General features: G+C 31.0%; 1 protein-coding gene across 1 annotated transcript; it reads left to right on the plus strand.

The window, feature by feature from the left end:
- Window positions 1-3,768: 3,768 nt before the first annotated feature.
- Window positions 3,769-11,734, plus strand: LOC140047626 (uncharacterized). Its single transcript, XM_072092662.1, has 10 exons — window positions 3,769-3,850; window positions 4,003-4,260; window positions 4,581-4,775; window positions 5,498-5,692; window positions 5,886-6,191; window positions 6,356-6,427; window positions 7,139-7,352; window positions 9,642-9,674; window positions 9,818-10,354; window positions 11,430-11,734. The coding sequence occupies exons 2-10, from the start codon at window positions 4,150-4,152 to the stop codon at window positions 11,657-11,659; spliced, it is 1,893 nt and encodes a 630-aa protein (XP_071948763.1). The 5' UTR covers window positions 3,769-3,850; window positions 4,003-4,149; the 3' UTR covers window positions 11,660-11,734.
- Window positions 11,735-17,907: the final 6,173 nt, after the last annotated feature.

A 17,907-nucleotide genomic window follows, 5' to 3' on the forward strand; every position in this document is an offset into this window, starting at 1 on the left:
AGCATATTTTATCAATAAATGGGGTAAAGAATGTTGTAATTTTGCCAGGCCTTTCTACGACTCTTTTTCACCCACAAAAAAAAACCAGATTAATATAACTAATTGTAACTTTAAATAGTTTATTAATAGGCAAAGGATTCATAAACAAGTTTATAATATGCATATGTTAGGTAAAAATGCACAATCGGCATCTTCTATCAACTGGCAATGAGTCGCCAAGATGCGTCCTTTCTCCTGTATTGTTCAGCATATATACAAATGAGTTTAAAATTAAATTTGATGACTGCTGTTTAATTAAGTATACAATTTGTTCAACCACATTATGAAATGAGTTGATAGTTCAGGGTATAGTAATGTATCTATATATTTTTTTCTCTACAGGTAATCCTTCAAAACAGTATCAAAATTGATTTGAATCCTTACGACTAGCAAAGCAATCTAGCCACATACTACATTACCTTAAATAGTACTAGTAGAATGAATTCCAATTTAGGACAATTTGTTCAACCGAATTATGAAATGAGTTGATAGTTCAGGGTATAGTCACATATCTATATATTTTTTTCTCTACAGGTAATCCTTCAAAACAGTATCAAAATTGATTTGAATCCTTACGACTAGCAAAGCAATCTAACCACATACTAAATTACCTTAAATAGTACTAGTAGAATGAATTCCAATTTAGGACAATTTGTTCAACCGCATTATGAAATGAGTTGATAGTTCAGGGTATAGTCACATATCTATATATTTTTTTCTCTACAGGTAATTCCTTCAAAACAGTATCAAAATTGATTTGAATCCTTACGACTAGCAAAGCAATCTAACCACATACTAAATTACCTTAAATAGTACTAGTAGAATGAATTCCAATTTAGGACAATTTGTTCAACCGAATTATGAAATGAGTTGATAGTTCAGGGTATAGTCACGTATCTATATATTTTTTTCTCTACAGGTAATCCTTCAAAACAGTATACAAAAATGGTCAAGAATAAATTGAGAGAAAGGAAAACTGTAAACGTAAGTCACTATAGTGTAATTGAAACATAAAATGAATAAAATAGTATCCACATGGATGTTCTACTAATACAAACCAGTCGTTTAAGCTTCTTTTGTAAATGAACCAATGAGACATATGACTCTATGAGCAGCAGTTTTAATTATCCAAAAAAACATTTTTTTTTTGTTCAATTCTTTTATAATTTGGTTTTGAAAGTTTTCTTCTGTTAAACGTAGATTATTTAAGTTTTGATAAACATTTAAATCTTTTATATCCGTTTACTCTTTTTTTATTTCAAGTGTCATGATGATAAACCACTTACATATGATTCCAATTACAAAAATGATGATTACAGAAATGATGACGAGAACAATGATGATTACAGAAATAATGGTGTGTAACTCCCTTTCTAATTTTGTTGATATCGTTGTCAATAATGAATAAATAAGTCCTAAAAGTATGAGTCATATTCATATATCATCGCTATTTGAAATAATCAATTAGATTGTGTTTAAAAAAAATTTATTTTCCAATTTAAAGTAACTAAACTATTACTATGTAATATAGTTTTTATGTGATCATATTTATATTTAACAATTATGTTGACAGTCAATTTTTTGTCAAAGTGAATAACTATTATGTGACATTAAAATGGCATATTCAACAAAAAATGTGTTCTAGAGTTGACCAGCCGATTCTGTAAGACCTTGAAAAATAGTCATTAGGGACTTTACGGAACAGGACGGGAAGCCACAGAATGCTAATGAATAATTTATAACTTTTTGTGGACAATAAAGTTGCCATTTTCCCGTTTACGGAGAATGACTAGAAATAATGTACATATAACCTTAAATATACAGTTCAAATTACACTTAAACATGGAATTTTTAAAACTCTAAATAATATTTGAACTTAATTTAATGGTTTAACGTTAAAAGCAATACATTTTGTGCGGTGTTTGAATGCGAGACCTCTAGCTAGGAAGGCTATGCTGTATCACCAGAGCCAAGCGATTCAGAAGGGCCATGCGCTGCGAGGCAGGGGAGGGAGAGAGATACTGCCGGTTGTCGTCTTTGCACAAGGGTATGTAACTAATAAAACAGCTATGTCGCCTGTATATGATTTTACATTCTAGCGAACACAGGATGTCCGTTGTCTTCCCCTAACTGTCCTGTTTTGGCTGGGGGTGGCCAGATGCCAAAATAAGCATGCTTGAATTTTACTTGTGTTTATGATAACCAACAAAATTTGTTTCCACTACAGGTACTGCTACAGCAGCTGAAGCTATTCCAATTGATATAGATAAACAGTTAGTTAAAGATGTAATTCAGGATATTGTGCAAAATAAGGAGACTTTGGAAGAAACATTCAACATCTGGGACCATGGGGGACAATTGATATACCATGGTATACATCGTGTAAGGCTGATTCAAACCTATGGAATTATGCTTTCGTATCGTACGTGGCGTACAACTTCATGTCTGAACCACTAAAAGATTAGTCAAAGCCACCTCTTTATGACACTGACCTTTCGTTCGTTCGTTCTGAAGGTCCAAGATTAGTGTACAGATGCTTATGATACGATCAATGATTCTGACCTCCAACCAATCAAATTTACTCTTGCATGCCAGATGTTGGCTAAATCTGTTTCACTTCAGTTTGTAACGAAAGCGTTAATCAATTCAAAACACTTTGCTGTTTCTAACTACTGTGAAGTAGCTTTACGTCTAGAGGTATGAATGAATGCCAGGCTAGTGATGTGGAGGTCGTGGATTCGAGTCCCACCCAAGAATTACTTAAATACAAATTATGACAGAGTGGGGAAAATCATCTAACCAATTGCTAAGTATAATATGACCTTGCTTGCGATACGAAAGCATTTCTCCATGTGTCTGAACCTACCCTTAATTTCAAAATATGTAGTAGAACAGAACATTGATATTTTATTGAATAAGATCTGGGTAAGATCTTTACTTCAAAAACATTAAACTCCACATCAGCCAGTTAAAAGGAAATGTTACTAACATAACTGTATGGCTAAGGTATGGTATGCCTTTCTTGCCTATTCAGTAATCACAAATTTCTTTCCATGGTAACTGCTTATTGTTAATATTAAACATTTTCCATGCCTATATTCCAACAAAACAAATCAAGTATTTTCAGTAACTCTTAGTTCTTATTTTTGTTTTCTATCATCACTGATTGTAGCCACAATATTATATGAATTTGTTATAGAGAATTGCTCTGATAAAAGGAGTAACAGAAATAGATTTTAGATATTTTTTATTTATATTAGGGTCCACCTACAAATTCAAATAATATTAACGAATATTAATCAGCCAATATTTAAATAAAAAAATAATTTTTGCAGATCTTCATGACATCACGATCACTTTACATTGTAGTGTTTGATCTCAGTAAACCCTTGGATGATCTTGCTACTTTCATTAATTCTACTGGAGTAAGTATTTCTAGAGCATGGCGGCAGTAAGGTATTGTGATTGAACAAGTCTTCTAATTTATAAAAACAAAAACAGTTTGACTATTATAAAAGATTTTATTTCATACCTTCCAGATAAGATGTAGTAATGAACATTTTTTTTTAAACTAACCATTTCAAGTTTAACTTTAAGATGTTTTAAAGTGTTCTTATAATTTTTTTTTCAGAGAACATGTCAACATCATTGGACCAATCTCCAGTTCATATTATCTTACATCCTGTCAGTTTATTCTCATAGTCGTATTGTGGAAGAGGATGAGGAGAATGAAGTTGACAAACCAACTATCCTTATTGTGGGTACACATAAGGGGAAGCTTGGCTGGACTGAAGAACAGCAAAATGATGAGGTTAATACTTCTTTTGTTTCTATATTATTATAAATAGCCACAACCAAAGATACATTGCAGTTGTAACTGTTTTTAAATATTACTTTAAATAATTTACCAAATTGACACATTCTTATTATGCGTAAACTGTTATTAAAATTATATACAAACAGGCAGAAAAGGCGTTTAAAATTATTCAAGATGTGCTTAAAACAAAACCATATGGAAATCATGTCTACCACAAATATTTTGCCATTGAAAACAGTCAACCAACTACAGATAAGAGCTTTAGTGATCTCAAACAAGTTATTGATACACTTATGAAAGCTTTAGAAAAGCCTTTTCCTTTAAAGTGGATGCGTTTTCGATGTGATCTACAAGATCTAAGAGGAAAAAAACAGCCCTCCTTTTCTTTGTGTCCTTTAAAAGAGGTAAATGGTATTTGTTTTGTTTACATTTTTCGAAATATTAAGGCGCAAGTATCTATCAAGTATCTAAAAAAAAAAATTTACGTTTCTAAATATAAGTACCCTTTAATTAAAAAATGTCCATAGACTAGCCAATTTAGATTACAATATCCAAAATCAAATTTTCATCTCAGATATTTGCTGCCATTGTTTTATTTATAAATTGTGTGTTTGAAAATACTGAGGTAATTAGCCATTGAAATTGAATATTTCAAACTATTTTTTCATGTAATACCCACATTTTTTATTTAATTCTGAATAATACTAATTATTATTTCTTTTAGATCAAAATTCTGACAAGTAAGAATGGTATTGTTGAAGAAAAAAACAAATCAGTCCTGCTTAACTTCTTGTACGATCTTGGTGAAATTGTTTACATGCCTGACAACAAATTATTAAGAGATAAAGTCGTGCTTGATCCGATGAGGCTGGTTGAAATTGTCACCCAATTTGTAACTGTGGTTCCCCCAAAATATCCCGTAAGTAGACTCATGTAATGTCTTGCATTGTAAAAACATGTTAAAGTAGTATAATTACTGTTCTGTGTAATTTATTATTCCTTAGCAAAGAATTTGTCATTGATAATATTTGATAGAGATGCTTAACATTTTCTATAGATAAAATAAAAGTATGCCGTAAGGCATCATTTGTAATTTACTGTAATTTTTTTACAAGTTTTAATTAGTTCACTTTTAATATTCTGCTTTCAATCTATTATAATTGAAGCACTAGAAAAGCAAACTAACTTGGAGTAATTTCACAGTTTAACCCTTTCACTGCGTGTACCCGGTATTACCGGGTATAAACATGTCGTCGAACTTCATATAACCATCATTACCGGGTACGGTATAAAACTATTTTCCTGCACTACAAGCGACCTCTATATTTTTTAATATTGTCTTCTGTAATGATGTCATTAGTATGCAAATTACCATTTTTTTACTCCAAACCGTAGACCAACCTTTTACCCACCACAAAAGTATTTACAAAATTATCTCATTTAGTATGTTTTTGCAATTAATTAAAAATCACCTGTCTCTCAATGTTATGCACAGTGAAAGGGTTAAACCACAATACTGTATTATACCAACACATGGTTCATCTATATTCTTCTAAATGCTTACTGTATCTATATCCGTCATCCTCACAACTGTTATAAACACAAAATACGATGCATGGTTGATAGTTGGTGTTTTTTTAGTCTGCTAAATTTAGAGAATCTTTTGATAAGCTGGACAAAGGCATACTGGAAGAAGACTTGTTGCGAAAATTATGGAAAGATAGTAAAGTTGACAACGGAAAGAATTTTGAGTTCCTTGTAGCACTGATGATTCAATTAGGTTTTATTTGTGAGAGGGAGACAACCAGCAGCCAAGATGTGGCAAGTACATCTACAGTAGGTTTTGTTTCTTTAATCTTTCATTTTATGCATGTAAGATTTGGGATAAAAAGTATTATTTTAATAGTTTGGATGTTTAATGTTCAGACAAAGTTTGAATAAACTTTCTAATGAAAATGTCTACATGACAGAGTATCTTTAGTTTGCTTAAAATAGTTTAAATGGCATTGTTACAAATTAACAATTTCAGAAATCAGTTGGAAAACGATCCTTTTTTGTGCCACTGCGACTTGCTATCAAGACAAGTAAAGTGAGACAATTACCTGATGATTCACAATCTATCAGCAGGCCTATCTATTATGACTTTGAGGGATATCTGCCAGACGTGTTGTTTCCGTATTTAATTATTGAATTCCTTAACAAATTTCAAAAGGAAGGAGTTAACCCAATACTCGCATGTAATTATGCAGAACTTTACCTCGACGAAAATCATCATGTGACTTTGTCTCTTGACAAATTTATTACTAAGAATGATGAGCGAAAGTTCTTGTTAAAGGTAATATCTAATCTCTAATGTTCAATAAATATCACTAAATTATGAAAGTTAAATATTGTTGCTTAGTCTTTCCCTAATCTGTCATGTCAGAATCTACTTTAAATGCATATAAAACTAAAACTAAATTCTGATAACAAAACATTACATCTATTTTTACTTTCTAGATGGCTATTAAAAGAACAGATTCTTTTGATGAAACGAGTAATGAGGCGCCTTCAGCTGAAGCATGTAAATTGGTATGTATCTATACCAGTTACGTTATCTATCTATTTGAAGGTAGTTATGAAAATACACGTAGAAAGTTTTCTCCTAAATTTTTTGTCAGGTTTGCTTGATGTCTGAAAATGTCTGTATATTTACAATGTATACTGATTTTAAAAACCAATTACATATTACTTTCCAACATTGCATTGTATAGTATAATAATGAATGTTTATGAGATGGATGGTAAGAATATTTTATGAGTTGAAAGATTGACTGCACTATTTTTAACAAAGCAGAGCCGAAAATAGAGCAGTCAATGAATAACATATTCTCTCCATTCAACGAATACAAAACATTCATTATTTATTTTATAACACACCTATTTTTTATTAAATTTATCCATCGTAAATCAGTGACGAATGTTAGGTCCGGGAAGCTAGGTCATTTAAAAAGGCAGTGATCCAACTTTGGACACGGAGTAGAACCGTAAACAGCGTAAACAAATTACATCCATGTTCTCTTTTATTTTTGTAATTGAATTGTAAGTAATTTTAATATGTATCTGCCTATTAAAAGATTTATTCCCAATCAAGTTTTCAGATTTACACCATAAATCTAAAAACATTGCCTGCCTCACATTACATAAAATGTCTAACTTTGTAAGCTACTGCATCATTGATGCTTTCATATTTGTTGATATGATATGTATTAAATTCAAATCAACATTAAATTTATATCTTTAGGTTTTGTCAACAGTTGAGAAGTCATTCGAGCAATCTAAAGATGGTGGTAGAAGAGGGATTCCATTCAAGAGATGCATTCCTTGTCGGTGTAGTGATCAATTAGACAAAAAGCATTTTCAAATTCTTAAAGATTTCCAATGCAGGAAGTTTACATGCACAGAAACTGGCAAGTCTGTTACGATGGATGTCACATGTTACAAGCGGCTGTTTGGAGGTAAGAGTCATTAAATTTATTTATTTTTATTAAGTACATTTTCATTAATACACTACTTTCTTCATGAAGGACTCTCACTCATCCCTAGAGCACAGGAAACTGAAAAACAAAAGGCTATTTCTGTTCTATAAACAATTTGTGACCTATTTCTGCAAAAAAGTGACATGTTTAAATAATTATAGAATAGAAAAAGAGGATACTGTACCTTATTTGAAAATAGACATATTTGATAATACTCTTCCAGTAGTAGTACAACATAATCATTGTTGATAATCTATACATTGTTACAATATGCTGCTATTAACTGTGATATCTTCATTCCTCTTACCAGTAGTAGTACAACATAATCATTGTTGATAATCTATACATTGTTACAATATGCTGCTATTAACTGTGATATCTTCATTCCTCTTACCAGTAGTAGTACAACATAATCATTGTTGATAATCTATACATTGTTACAATATGCTGCTATTAACTGTGATATCTTCATTCCTCTTACCAGTAGTAGTACAACATAATCATTGTTGATAATCTATACATTGTTACAATATGCTGCTATTAACTGTGATATCTTCATTCCTCTTACCAGTAGTACTACTATCAGAATCATTATTGATAATCTATACATTGTTACAACATGCTGCTATTAGCTGTGATATCTTCATTCCTCTTACCAGTAGTAGTACTATCAGAATCATTATTGATAATCTATACATTGTTATAACATGCTGCTATTAGCTGTGATATCTTCATTCCTCTTACCAGTAGTAGTACTATCAGAATCATTATTGATAATCTATACATTGTTACAACATGCTGCTATTAGCTGTGATATCTTCATTCCTCTTACCAGTAGTAGTACTATCAGAATCATTATTGATAATCTATACATTGTTATAACATGCTGCTATTAGCTGTGATATCTTCATTCCTCTTACCAGTAGTAGTACTATCAGAATCATTATTGATAATCTATACATTGTTACAACATGCTGCTATTAGCTGTGATATCTTCATTCCTCTTACCAGTAGTAGTACTATCAGAATCATTATTGATAATCTATACATTGTTACAACATGCTGCTATTAGCTGTGATATCTTCATTCCTCTTACCAATAGTAGTACTAGTAGAATCATTATTGATAATCTATACATTGTTACAACATGCTGCTATTAGCTGTGATATCTTCATTCCTCTTACCAATAGTAGTACTAGTAGAATCATTATTGATAATCTATACATTGTTACAACATGCTGCTATTAGCTGTGATATCTTCATTCCTCTTACCAGTAGTAGTACTATCAGAATCATTATTGATAATCTATACATTGTTACAACATGCTGCTATTAGCTGTGATATCTTCATTCCTCTTACCAGTAGTAGTACTATCAGAATCATTATTGATAATCTATACATTGTTACAACATGCTGCTATTAGCTGTGATATCTTCATTCCTCTTACCAGTAGTAGTACTATCAGAATCATTATTGATAATCTATACATTTTTACAACATGCTACTATTAGCTGTGATATCTTCATTTCTCTTACCAGTAGTAGTACTATCAGAATCATTATTGATAATCTATACATTGTTACAACATGCTACTATTAGCTGTGATATCTTCATTCCTCTTACCAGTAGTAGTACTATCAGAATCATTATTGATAATCTATACATTGTTACAACATGCTGCTATTAGCTGTGATATCTTCATTCCTCTTACCAGTAGTAGTACTATCAGAATCATTATTGATAATCTATACATTTTTACAACATGCTGCTATTAGCTGTGATATCTTCATTCCTCTTACCAGTAGTAGTACTATCAGAATCATTATTGATAATCTATACATTGTTACAACATGCTGCTATTAGCTGTGATATCTTCATTCCTCTTACCAGTAGTAGTACTATCAGAATCATTATTGATAATCTATACATTGTTATAACATGCTGCTATTAGCTGTGATATCTTCATTCCTCTTACCAGTAGTAGTACTAGTAGAATCATTATTGATAATCTATACATTGTTACAACATGCTGCTATTAGCTGTGATATCTTCATTCCTCTTACCAGTAGTAGTACTATCAGAATCAATATATAATAGCAATAATGTCACTCTGCAGTGACAATACCTGCTAAATGTGGTGTTCACAAAAGTAAATTGTTGCCTATAAAACAACAGTTACATTTGTGATAACATGATCTGTCATAGCTTGCATCCTAGCATATAGTATTGAATGAATTATTGTTTTATCATTATTTCATTTGTTACAGCGGATGATGTTGGGACATCCGGTTCAAATCAAGGTATGTTAAATTTAATATAAATAATATTTGGGTAATACTATTACTCTACTAATTTCTTTAAGAAGAACTCCCTCTCTCTCATTATTTCAAACTTTTTTGTGTGTACTTATATTGATGGTATCATACTCATTTTTTCATTCCAGAAATCTCAGAGAATGAATTCCTGCAACTGTTAACTGATACAGCAGCATGGTTTGATGGACTTGGATATCTCAAAATATTGAAAGTTTTATACAAAGACCATCTTTCAAAATCGAATGTAGAGGTGGAAAGAGCTAGTAGTGTTTGGGATCTGCTACAGGATTTAAGAGCCTCAGGAAGTTTGAGTCCATCAAACCTTACTATTCTATATGACACAATAACAGTAACCAAGCAATTTGGCTTCCAGTCAAACGTTGAGAATCAACCTTCTGAAGATATTAAGGATCATGTAGTATCAATGTTGACACCTTTCAGACAGAAGGTTTATCAACTGGGAGTGGAACTTACGAAGGATGAAGTATCAAAACTTGCCAGGTTATTTAACAATATATTGGTAAAGACATATCAAGACAGCTGGAGTATGATTATGGACTTTGAACATAGAGGGATCATTGATAAGGATTTCACAAAGTTGGTTGAGTTTCTTAAAGTTTTAGAACAAAATGGAATGACAAAAGCTAGGAAGATTTTCATTGATGGTTGGTTGGTTGGTTTATTTGTTTTAGTTCATCATCATGGTTCATTGTTAAAACATATAGTACATACTGTAGTACACTACAATCAAGTAAAAGTACTGTAACAAATTAAACATTTTAGGCAGATTCAAATTATTATGATGTCCCTTTCTGTCTGTCTGCTATTATAGTGGATTAAGGATATCAACCAACATTCGGTTAAATGGCAATTCAGCTGAATTGAATGACAAGTTAGTAAAATAACAATAATATGCTCAATGAGTCCAATGGAAAATGAGCTGAACTGAAACGTATGTGTGTATTCCATGCTATTATCCCTATCAATCAGATTGACCCAAACCTTTGGAACATAATAATAATCTGCATTTTAAATTTGTGAATGCCTCTCAATTCCTACAAAGCCCAGCATACCATTTGAGGGTCAAAAGACCGACTCTGGGGCTGATTCAGATCTTTACTATTGCAAGAGGATCATTAAGTTGTATAAGAAAGCCACAGGTTGACAGCGTACCCATCACCACCTCCATGCCAATTAATGCACCCGGACACTTCATAAACTTAGAGTTTAGATTATGTGACTTCTGCCTATCCCATTAATAACTTACTGAAACTAGAGAATGCAAAACTCCACCTACAATATAATTTTCCTACACATTAAAATCTCTCCCTGAGAAAAGTGGTTTGTTTTTTTCAGTAAGGTAATTTGGCCTAATTGCACTGCATAACAAATTAATGTGAATTTTCCATGGTTGAAATCCTGCCTCAAATTGGGCTGAAGAAGGGAGTCTTTTTTAATCATTTCTTTTTTTTTTAATAATTTTTTTGTAAATTTTGACATTTGACCCTGCCTGTTCAAAATTGAATTACATTATGATGGATAATTTTGGCCAAATTTCAGTTTAAAAGTGTGGCCTGGCAGGATATATAAAGAAAACATTTATAGTAGGTTGTGACCTTGACCTTTCACGGAAGCATCCACCTACGCAGAATGAAAAAAAACAAACAAGAAGTCAACAAGTAGTCTACATAATTAGATTTATTCTAAATAAGTCTTAAGTATATATGTCTTCTGGTATAGGTATGTCTTCTGGTGCAGGCGCATCTTCTGGTGCAGGCGCATCTTCTGGTGCAGGTGTGTCTTCTGGTGCAGGTGTGTCTTCTGGTGCAGGTGTGTCTTCTGGTGCAGGTGTGTCTTCTGGTGCAGGTGTGTCTTCAGGTGCAGGTCTTTCGTCTGACACAGGTGAATGTCAAGGTAACTATCAAGGCACTAGAGCAACACTCTACAGCAAAAAAATATATTATTGTTGATATTTAGCCAGGAGTTTTTGTATACAATATTAAAATAGACTAGAAATCTTTATTACCATTCTATGCTAAGTGATTGTAGTTGTTTATGTAGGGTGTAATCTAAATTGATTAAAATCTATATTTATCAGGCAACCTTAAAATAAATAAATAAATAAAGTTTTTCTTTGACTTTCTCCAAATCTATTCCATTCATTTCTTTTTCAGGTAGACATTATACATTAATCCTGTTTGTTGCTTATTGTTCACACAATATCAGCTTAGATAATTAAACTTTCCAAAATGTTATCACAAATGTTCGTTTAAAGTTTATATGAATGTTTCTATGTAATAGTCAGCAGTTATCGTATAGCATATACTTAAAGACGTATTGTCCCCCAAAAACATGAAAAATGAAGATTAATTAAATCAGACTTTGAATAGGTTATTATGTAGTTTTAAAAAAGTAAATCACTTCCGAAGAAAAAAAACGGGAAAAAATAATGTTTTCACTTATAAAATAACATGATAAATGGTTAAATTCAACCAAAAATCCATTGGCTGGCAGCCAATTTGACCATTTTTTGCTTTAACTTCCAGTTTTTTCAGGTAAATAATTTTGTTTTCGATCCAATTTTTGGTCAAAGTCAATAACTATTAGTGACATTAAAATGGCATATTCAACAACAAAAATTTAAAAAAAATATTTTCAGGGGGACAATACATCTTTAAATCAACAAACATCCAAACTATTTATTTTTTATTTAATCAAATTTATTTAATTTTAACATACTATTAAATGTTTTAGGTTTAACTGTGTTCATACTTTATTAAGGGTTAGGGTGTTTAATTGTTTAATTATTTCTCACCATATCTATTACTTAATGAGCTTACTTTGTTGTTATTTCAGGTATGCATCATGGCGGGTAAGTATTTTCCACATATGTACTGTTATTTGATCAAATTAATTTTGTTAATAAATTGGCACTTTGTGTGTGATTTACAGAATACATTAAACTTTTATTTTCATTTCATATATTTTGCCATATAAAATGTATAAAAAACAATTAAAAGAAAACAAAATCAATAAAAAAGAAAAACATTATACTCTGCCTCCCCACAAAGGCCGACAGGATTACCAAAAGCATAAGTAAATACTGTCTAGTGGCTCTCGTCAAGGTCACTACAGGGCTGGTGATAATCAACTAAAGCCTGTTTTCTAGTCTACGTTATTCGATTTCAACACGATTGTTTGAAAACAATCAAGTTGAAAGAAACAACAATTTTAATACTTTATTAGAATTTTAATTATTTAATTGTACCTTGTTATTTCTAGTCGAAAGAAAAAGAGACGTTGCAAGTTGTTATAAGGTATAGTATTAAACTTTAAATTTGAATTTGTTTCTAAAGTCATTGCATTGTTTTTCTATTCAAAGACTAATGTAGTTTCAAAATGTAAGAAATCATTTGTCTTTTTTCCTACAAAACCTATAAAATGCTTTTTGTTGTAGTCATTTGCAGTATTTTAAAACAACTTTAAATGAAAGCACTCAAGAATATTTCTAAAAAGATGAGGATTTATGAAACATTTTTCTCTTTTAGATTACTGGTTGGTAGTTACTGTATATATGATGGATTAACTGCTGTTGGTGGCTGCAGTATCTGGTGTGTACATAGTGACCAGGTCTCTTACTCAGTCAAAAAATGCAACAGATGAAAAACAGTACACTCTTCACCAATCTAACAGTAGATTTCATACATTTTAAAGGCATTGTATGGATAATATTGAAGATAGATGTGAAATTATAAAGATATGAAAGCCTATGGGAGTTTTGACACAATGACAAATGACTAAAGATCCAGGGAGTTATTGCCATCGGAGTCAAAGTTACAATCCGCTACCACCACCCCTCTTTTTATAAAAAACCAAATAAACAAAAAAATTATTTTCCCCTCAAGAAATTCAGCCATGCTTGTCAGATGAAACGACAACATTGATTTAAGAATTTTTGTAAAATACAGCTTTCTTAAAAAAGAACTTTACAAATTTCAGTTTATTACCATTCCAAATTCTATTATTGATTTTATAAAAAGAATAAAAAAATAAAATTAGACTTTTTAGTTTGCCTCAAGGAAATTGTGTAATTGACCAAAAAAGGACCAAAGAAAAAAGAAATCATTAAATGAAATAAAGTAGGTAATGCAATGCCTGTATTATGTATTTAAATAATAACTCATGTTTGATATTTAGTTTTATTAAGCTTAACATCCTGTAGTAAACAGTTGTCAACATATAGAAGCTGTAACTCAGTTGTCAATTGTGCACTCAATGCTGTAGTAGACAGTTGTCAACATATTGAAGCTGTAACTCAGTTGTCAATTGTGTACACAATGCTGTAGTAGACAGTTGTCAACATATTGAAGCTGTAACTCAGTTGTCAATTGTGTACTCAATGCTGTAGTAGACAGTTGTCAACATATTGAAGCTGTAACTCAGTTGTCAATTGTGTACTCAATGCTGTAGTAGACAGTTGTCAACATATTGAAGCTGTAACTCAGTTGTCAATTGTGTACTCAATGCTGTAGTAGACAGTTGTCAACATATTGAAGCTGTAACTCAGTTGTCAATTGTGTACTCAATGCTGTAGTAGACAGTTGTCAACATATTGAAGCTGTAACTCAGTTGTCAATTGTGTACTCAATGCTGTAGTAGACAGTTGTCAACATATTGAAGCTGTAACTCAGTTGTCAATTGTGTACTCAATGCTGTAGTAGACAGTTGTCAACATATTGAAGCTGTAACTCAGTTGTCAATTGTGTACTCAATGCTGTAGTAGACAGTTGTCAACATATTGAAGCTGTAACTCAGTTGTCAATTGTGTACTCAATGCTGTAGTAGACAGTTGTCAACATATTGAAGCTGTAACTCAGTTGTCAATTGTGTACTCAATGCTGTAGTAGACAGTTGTCAACATATTGAAGCTGTAACTCAGTTGTCAATTGTGTACTCAATGCTGTAGTAGACAGTTGTCAACATATTGAAGCTGTAACTCAGTTGTCAATTCTACTCATTTATTTTGTCATTTCATATTGAAAACCAATTAATCTTATAAAAATAGTAAGCATGTCTGTCTGTCCATTTTCAAATAGTATTGTATGATTACAGTTTAGATATCTGTTACATAATTAGCATACACATTTTGATTGGTAGGATATGGGAACAAAAAGTGGGTTTTTTTTAATATTGATACAATATTTAGTTGGATGGAAAATTAGAGATGCCCCTGCAGCTATAAACATGTTAAAGTAAAATAAAAATTTGATAAATGAAGAAAATTCAAATTAATAAGAGGACGCGATGGGGTATGAGGGAAGCAAATGGGTGTTTGATATAATGATACTGATGATAATAATGTTGCTATTTTTTTGTATTAATAATGCGGTAGTTATGATTAATGATGCTAAATTGTATTTTAAATCAAGAAATCCTGTAATAATTTAGACCCATGACAATCTAAGTGTATTGTAACCAAGACAACAACATTTTCCACACAATTTGTTGTGGATAAATCCAAAAGCTGTAGGAATCACTGTATTTATAGTACAGGGATTTTAACAACACAATTTGTTGTGGATAAATCCAAAAGCTGTAGGAATCACTGTATTTATAGTACAGGAATTTTAACAACACAATTTGTTGTGGATAAATCTAAAAGCTGTAGGAATCACTGTATTTATAGTACAGGGATTTTAACAACACAATTTGTTGTGGATAAATCTAAAAGCTGTAGGAATCCCTGTATTTATAGTACATGGATTTTAACAACACAATTTGTTGTGGATAAATCCAAAAGCTGTAGGAATCACTGTATTTATAGTACAGGGATTTTAACAACACAATTTGTTGTGGATAAATCTAAAAGCTGTAGAAATCACTGTATTATAGTACAGGGATTTTAACAACACAATTTGTTGTGAATAAATCCAAAAGCTGTAGGAATCACTGTATTTATAGTACAGGGATTTTAACAACACAATTTGTTGTGAATAAATCCAAAAGCTGTAGGAATCACTGTATTTATAGTACAGGGATTTTAACAACACAATTTGTTGTGGATAAATCTAAAAGCTGTAGGAATCACTGTATTTATAGTACAGGGATTTTAACAACACAATTTGTTGTGGATAAATCTAAAAGCTGTAGGAATCATTGTATTTATAGAACAGGGATTTTAACAACACAATTTGTTGTGGATAAATCTAAAAGCTGTAGGAATCACTGTATTTATAGTACAGGGATTTTAACAACACAATTGTTGTGGATAAATCTAAAAGCTGTAGAAATCACTGTATTATAGTACAGGGATTTTAACAACACAATTTGTTGTGGATAAATCTAAAAGCTGTAGGAATCCCTGTATTTATAGTACAGGGATTTTAACAACACAATTTGTTGTGGATAAATCCAAAAGCTGTAGAAATCACTGTATTTATAGTACAGGGATTTTAACAACACAATTTGTTGTGGATAAATCTAAAAGCTGTAGGAATCCCTGTATTTATAGTACAGGGATTTTAACAACACAATTTGTTGTGGATAAATCTAAAAGCTGTAGGAATCCCTGTATTTGTAGTACAGGGATTTTAACAACACAATTTGTTGTGAATAAATCCAAAAGCTGTAGGAATCACTGTATTTATAGTACAGGGATTTTAACAACACAATTTGTTGTGGATAAATCTAAAAGCTGTAGGAATCACTGTATTTATAGTACAGGGATTTTAACAACACAATTTGTTGTGGATAAATCTAAAAGCTGTAGGAATCACTGTATTTATAGTACAGGGATTTTAACAACACAATTTGTTGTGGATAAATCTAAAAGCTGTAGGAATCACTGTATTTATAGTACAGGAATTTTTACAAAAAATGACCAAATTGATAATGATGTTATTATATTAGTGATGTGCAATTGTCAGTCTGTGTTAACTGTCACCCTTTTTAATTCATATTTTGCAATATCAATGTTGTCATCCTTCATGCTGCTTTTTGGTTTGGCCTACTGATTAATAGACCTACTGTAAATATATAATAAGTCAATTAACATTACTATTTTGTTCTCTCTTGGTTAAAGTTTGGCCTACTGTACTTAATAGGCCTATAATAAATATAATAAGTCAATTAACATTACTATTTTGTTCTCTCTTGGTTAAAGTTTGGCCAACTGTACTTAATAGGCCTAACAATAAATATAATAAGTCAATTCACATTAATATTTTGTTCTCTCTTAGTTAAAGTTTGGCTTACTGTACTTAATAGGCCTAACAATAAATATAATAAGTCAATTCACATTAATATTTTGTTCTCTCTTGGTTAAAGTTTGGCCAACTGTACTTAATAGGCCTATAATAAATATAATAAGTCAATTCACATTAATATTTTGTTCTCTCTTAGTTAAAGTTTGGCCTACTGTACTAAATAGGCCTATAATAAATATAATAAGTCAATTCACATTAATATTTTGTTCTCTCTTAGTTAAAGTTTGGCCAACTGTACTTAATAGGCCTATAATAAATATAATAAGTCAATTCACATTAATATTTTGTTCTCTCTTGGTTAAAGTTTGGCCAACTGTACTTAATAGGCCTATAATAAATATAATAAGTCAATTCACATTACTATTTTGTTCTCTCTTGGTTAAAGTTTGGCCTACTGTACTAAATAGGCCTATAATAAATATAATAAGTCAATTCACATTAATATTTTGTTCTCTCTTGGTTAAAGTTTGGCCTACTGTACTAAATAGGCCTATAATAAATATAATAAGTCAATTCACATTACTATTTTGTTCTCTCTTGGTTAAAGTTTGGCCTACTGTACTAAATAGGCCTATAATAAATATAATAAGTCAATTCACATTAATATTTTGTTCTCTCTTGGTTAAAGTTTGGCCAACTGTACTTAATAGGCCTATAATAAATATAATAAGTCAATTCACATTACTATTTTGTTCTCTCTTGGTTAAAGTTTGGCCAACTGTACTTAATAGGCCTATAATAAATATAATAAGTCAATTCACATTAATATTTTGTTCTCTCTTGGTTAAAGTTTGGCCAACTGTACTTAATAGGCCTATAATAAATATAATAAGTCAATTCACATTACTATTTTGTTCTCTCTTGGTTAAAGTTTGGCCTACTGTACTAAATAGGCCTATAATAAATATAATAAGTCAATTCACATTAATATTTTGTTCTCTCTTAGTTAAAGT

Source organism: Antedon mediterranea, chromosome 4 (assembly GCF_964355755.1).
Source record: "Antedon mediterranea chromosome 4, ecAntMedi1.1, whole genome shotgun sequence".
In the NCBI taxonomy this organism is placed as follows: Eukaryota; Metazoa; Echinodermata; class Crinoidea; order Comatulida; family Antedonidae; genus Antedon; species Antedon mediterranea.

Excerpts from the sequence above, each read along its gene's own strand:
- LOC140047626 (XM_072092662.1), top strand. The coding sequence starts at position 4,150 with ATGAAAGCTTTAGAAAAGCCTTTTCCTTTAAAGTGGATGCGTTTTCGA. Across the intron at positions 4,776-5,497 it reads TGGTTCCCCCAAAATATCCC|TCTGCTAAATTTAGAGAATC; the intron begins GTAAGTAGACTC and ends GTGTTTTTTTAG. Across the intron at positions 6,428-7,138 it reads CAGCTGAAGCATGTAAATTG|GTTTTGTCAACAGTTGAGAA; the intron begins GTATGTATCTAT and ends TTATATCTTTAG.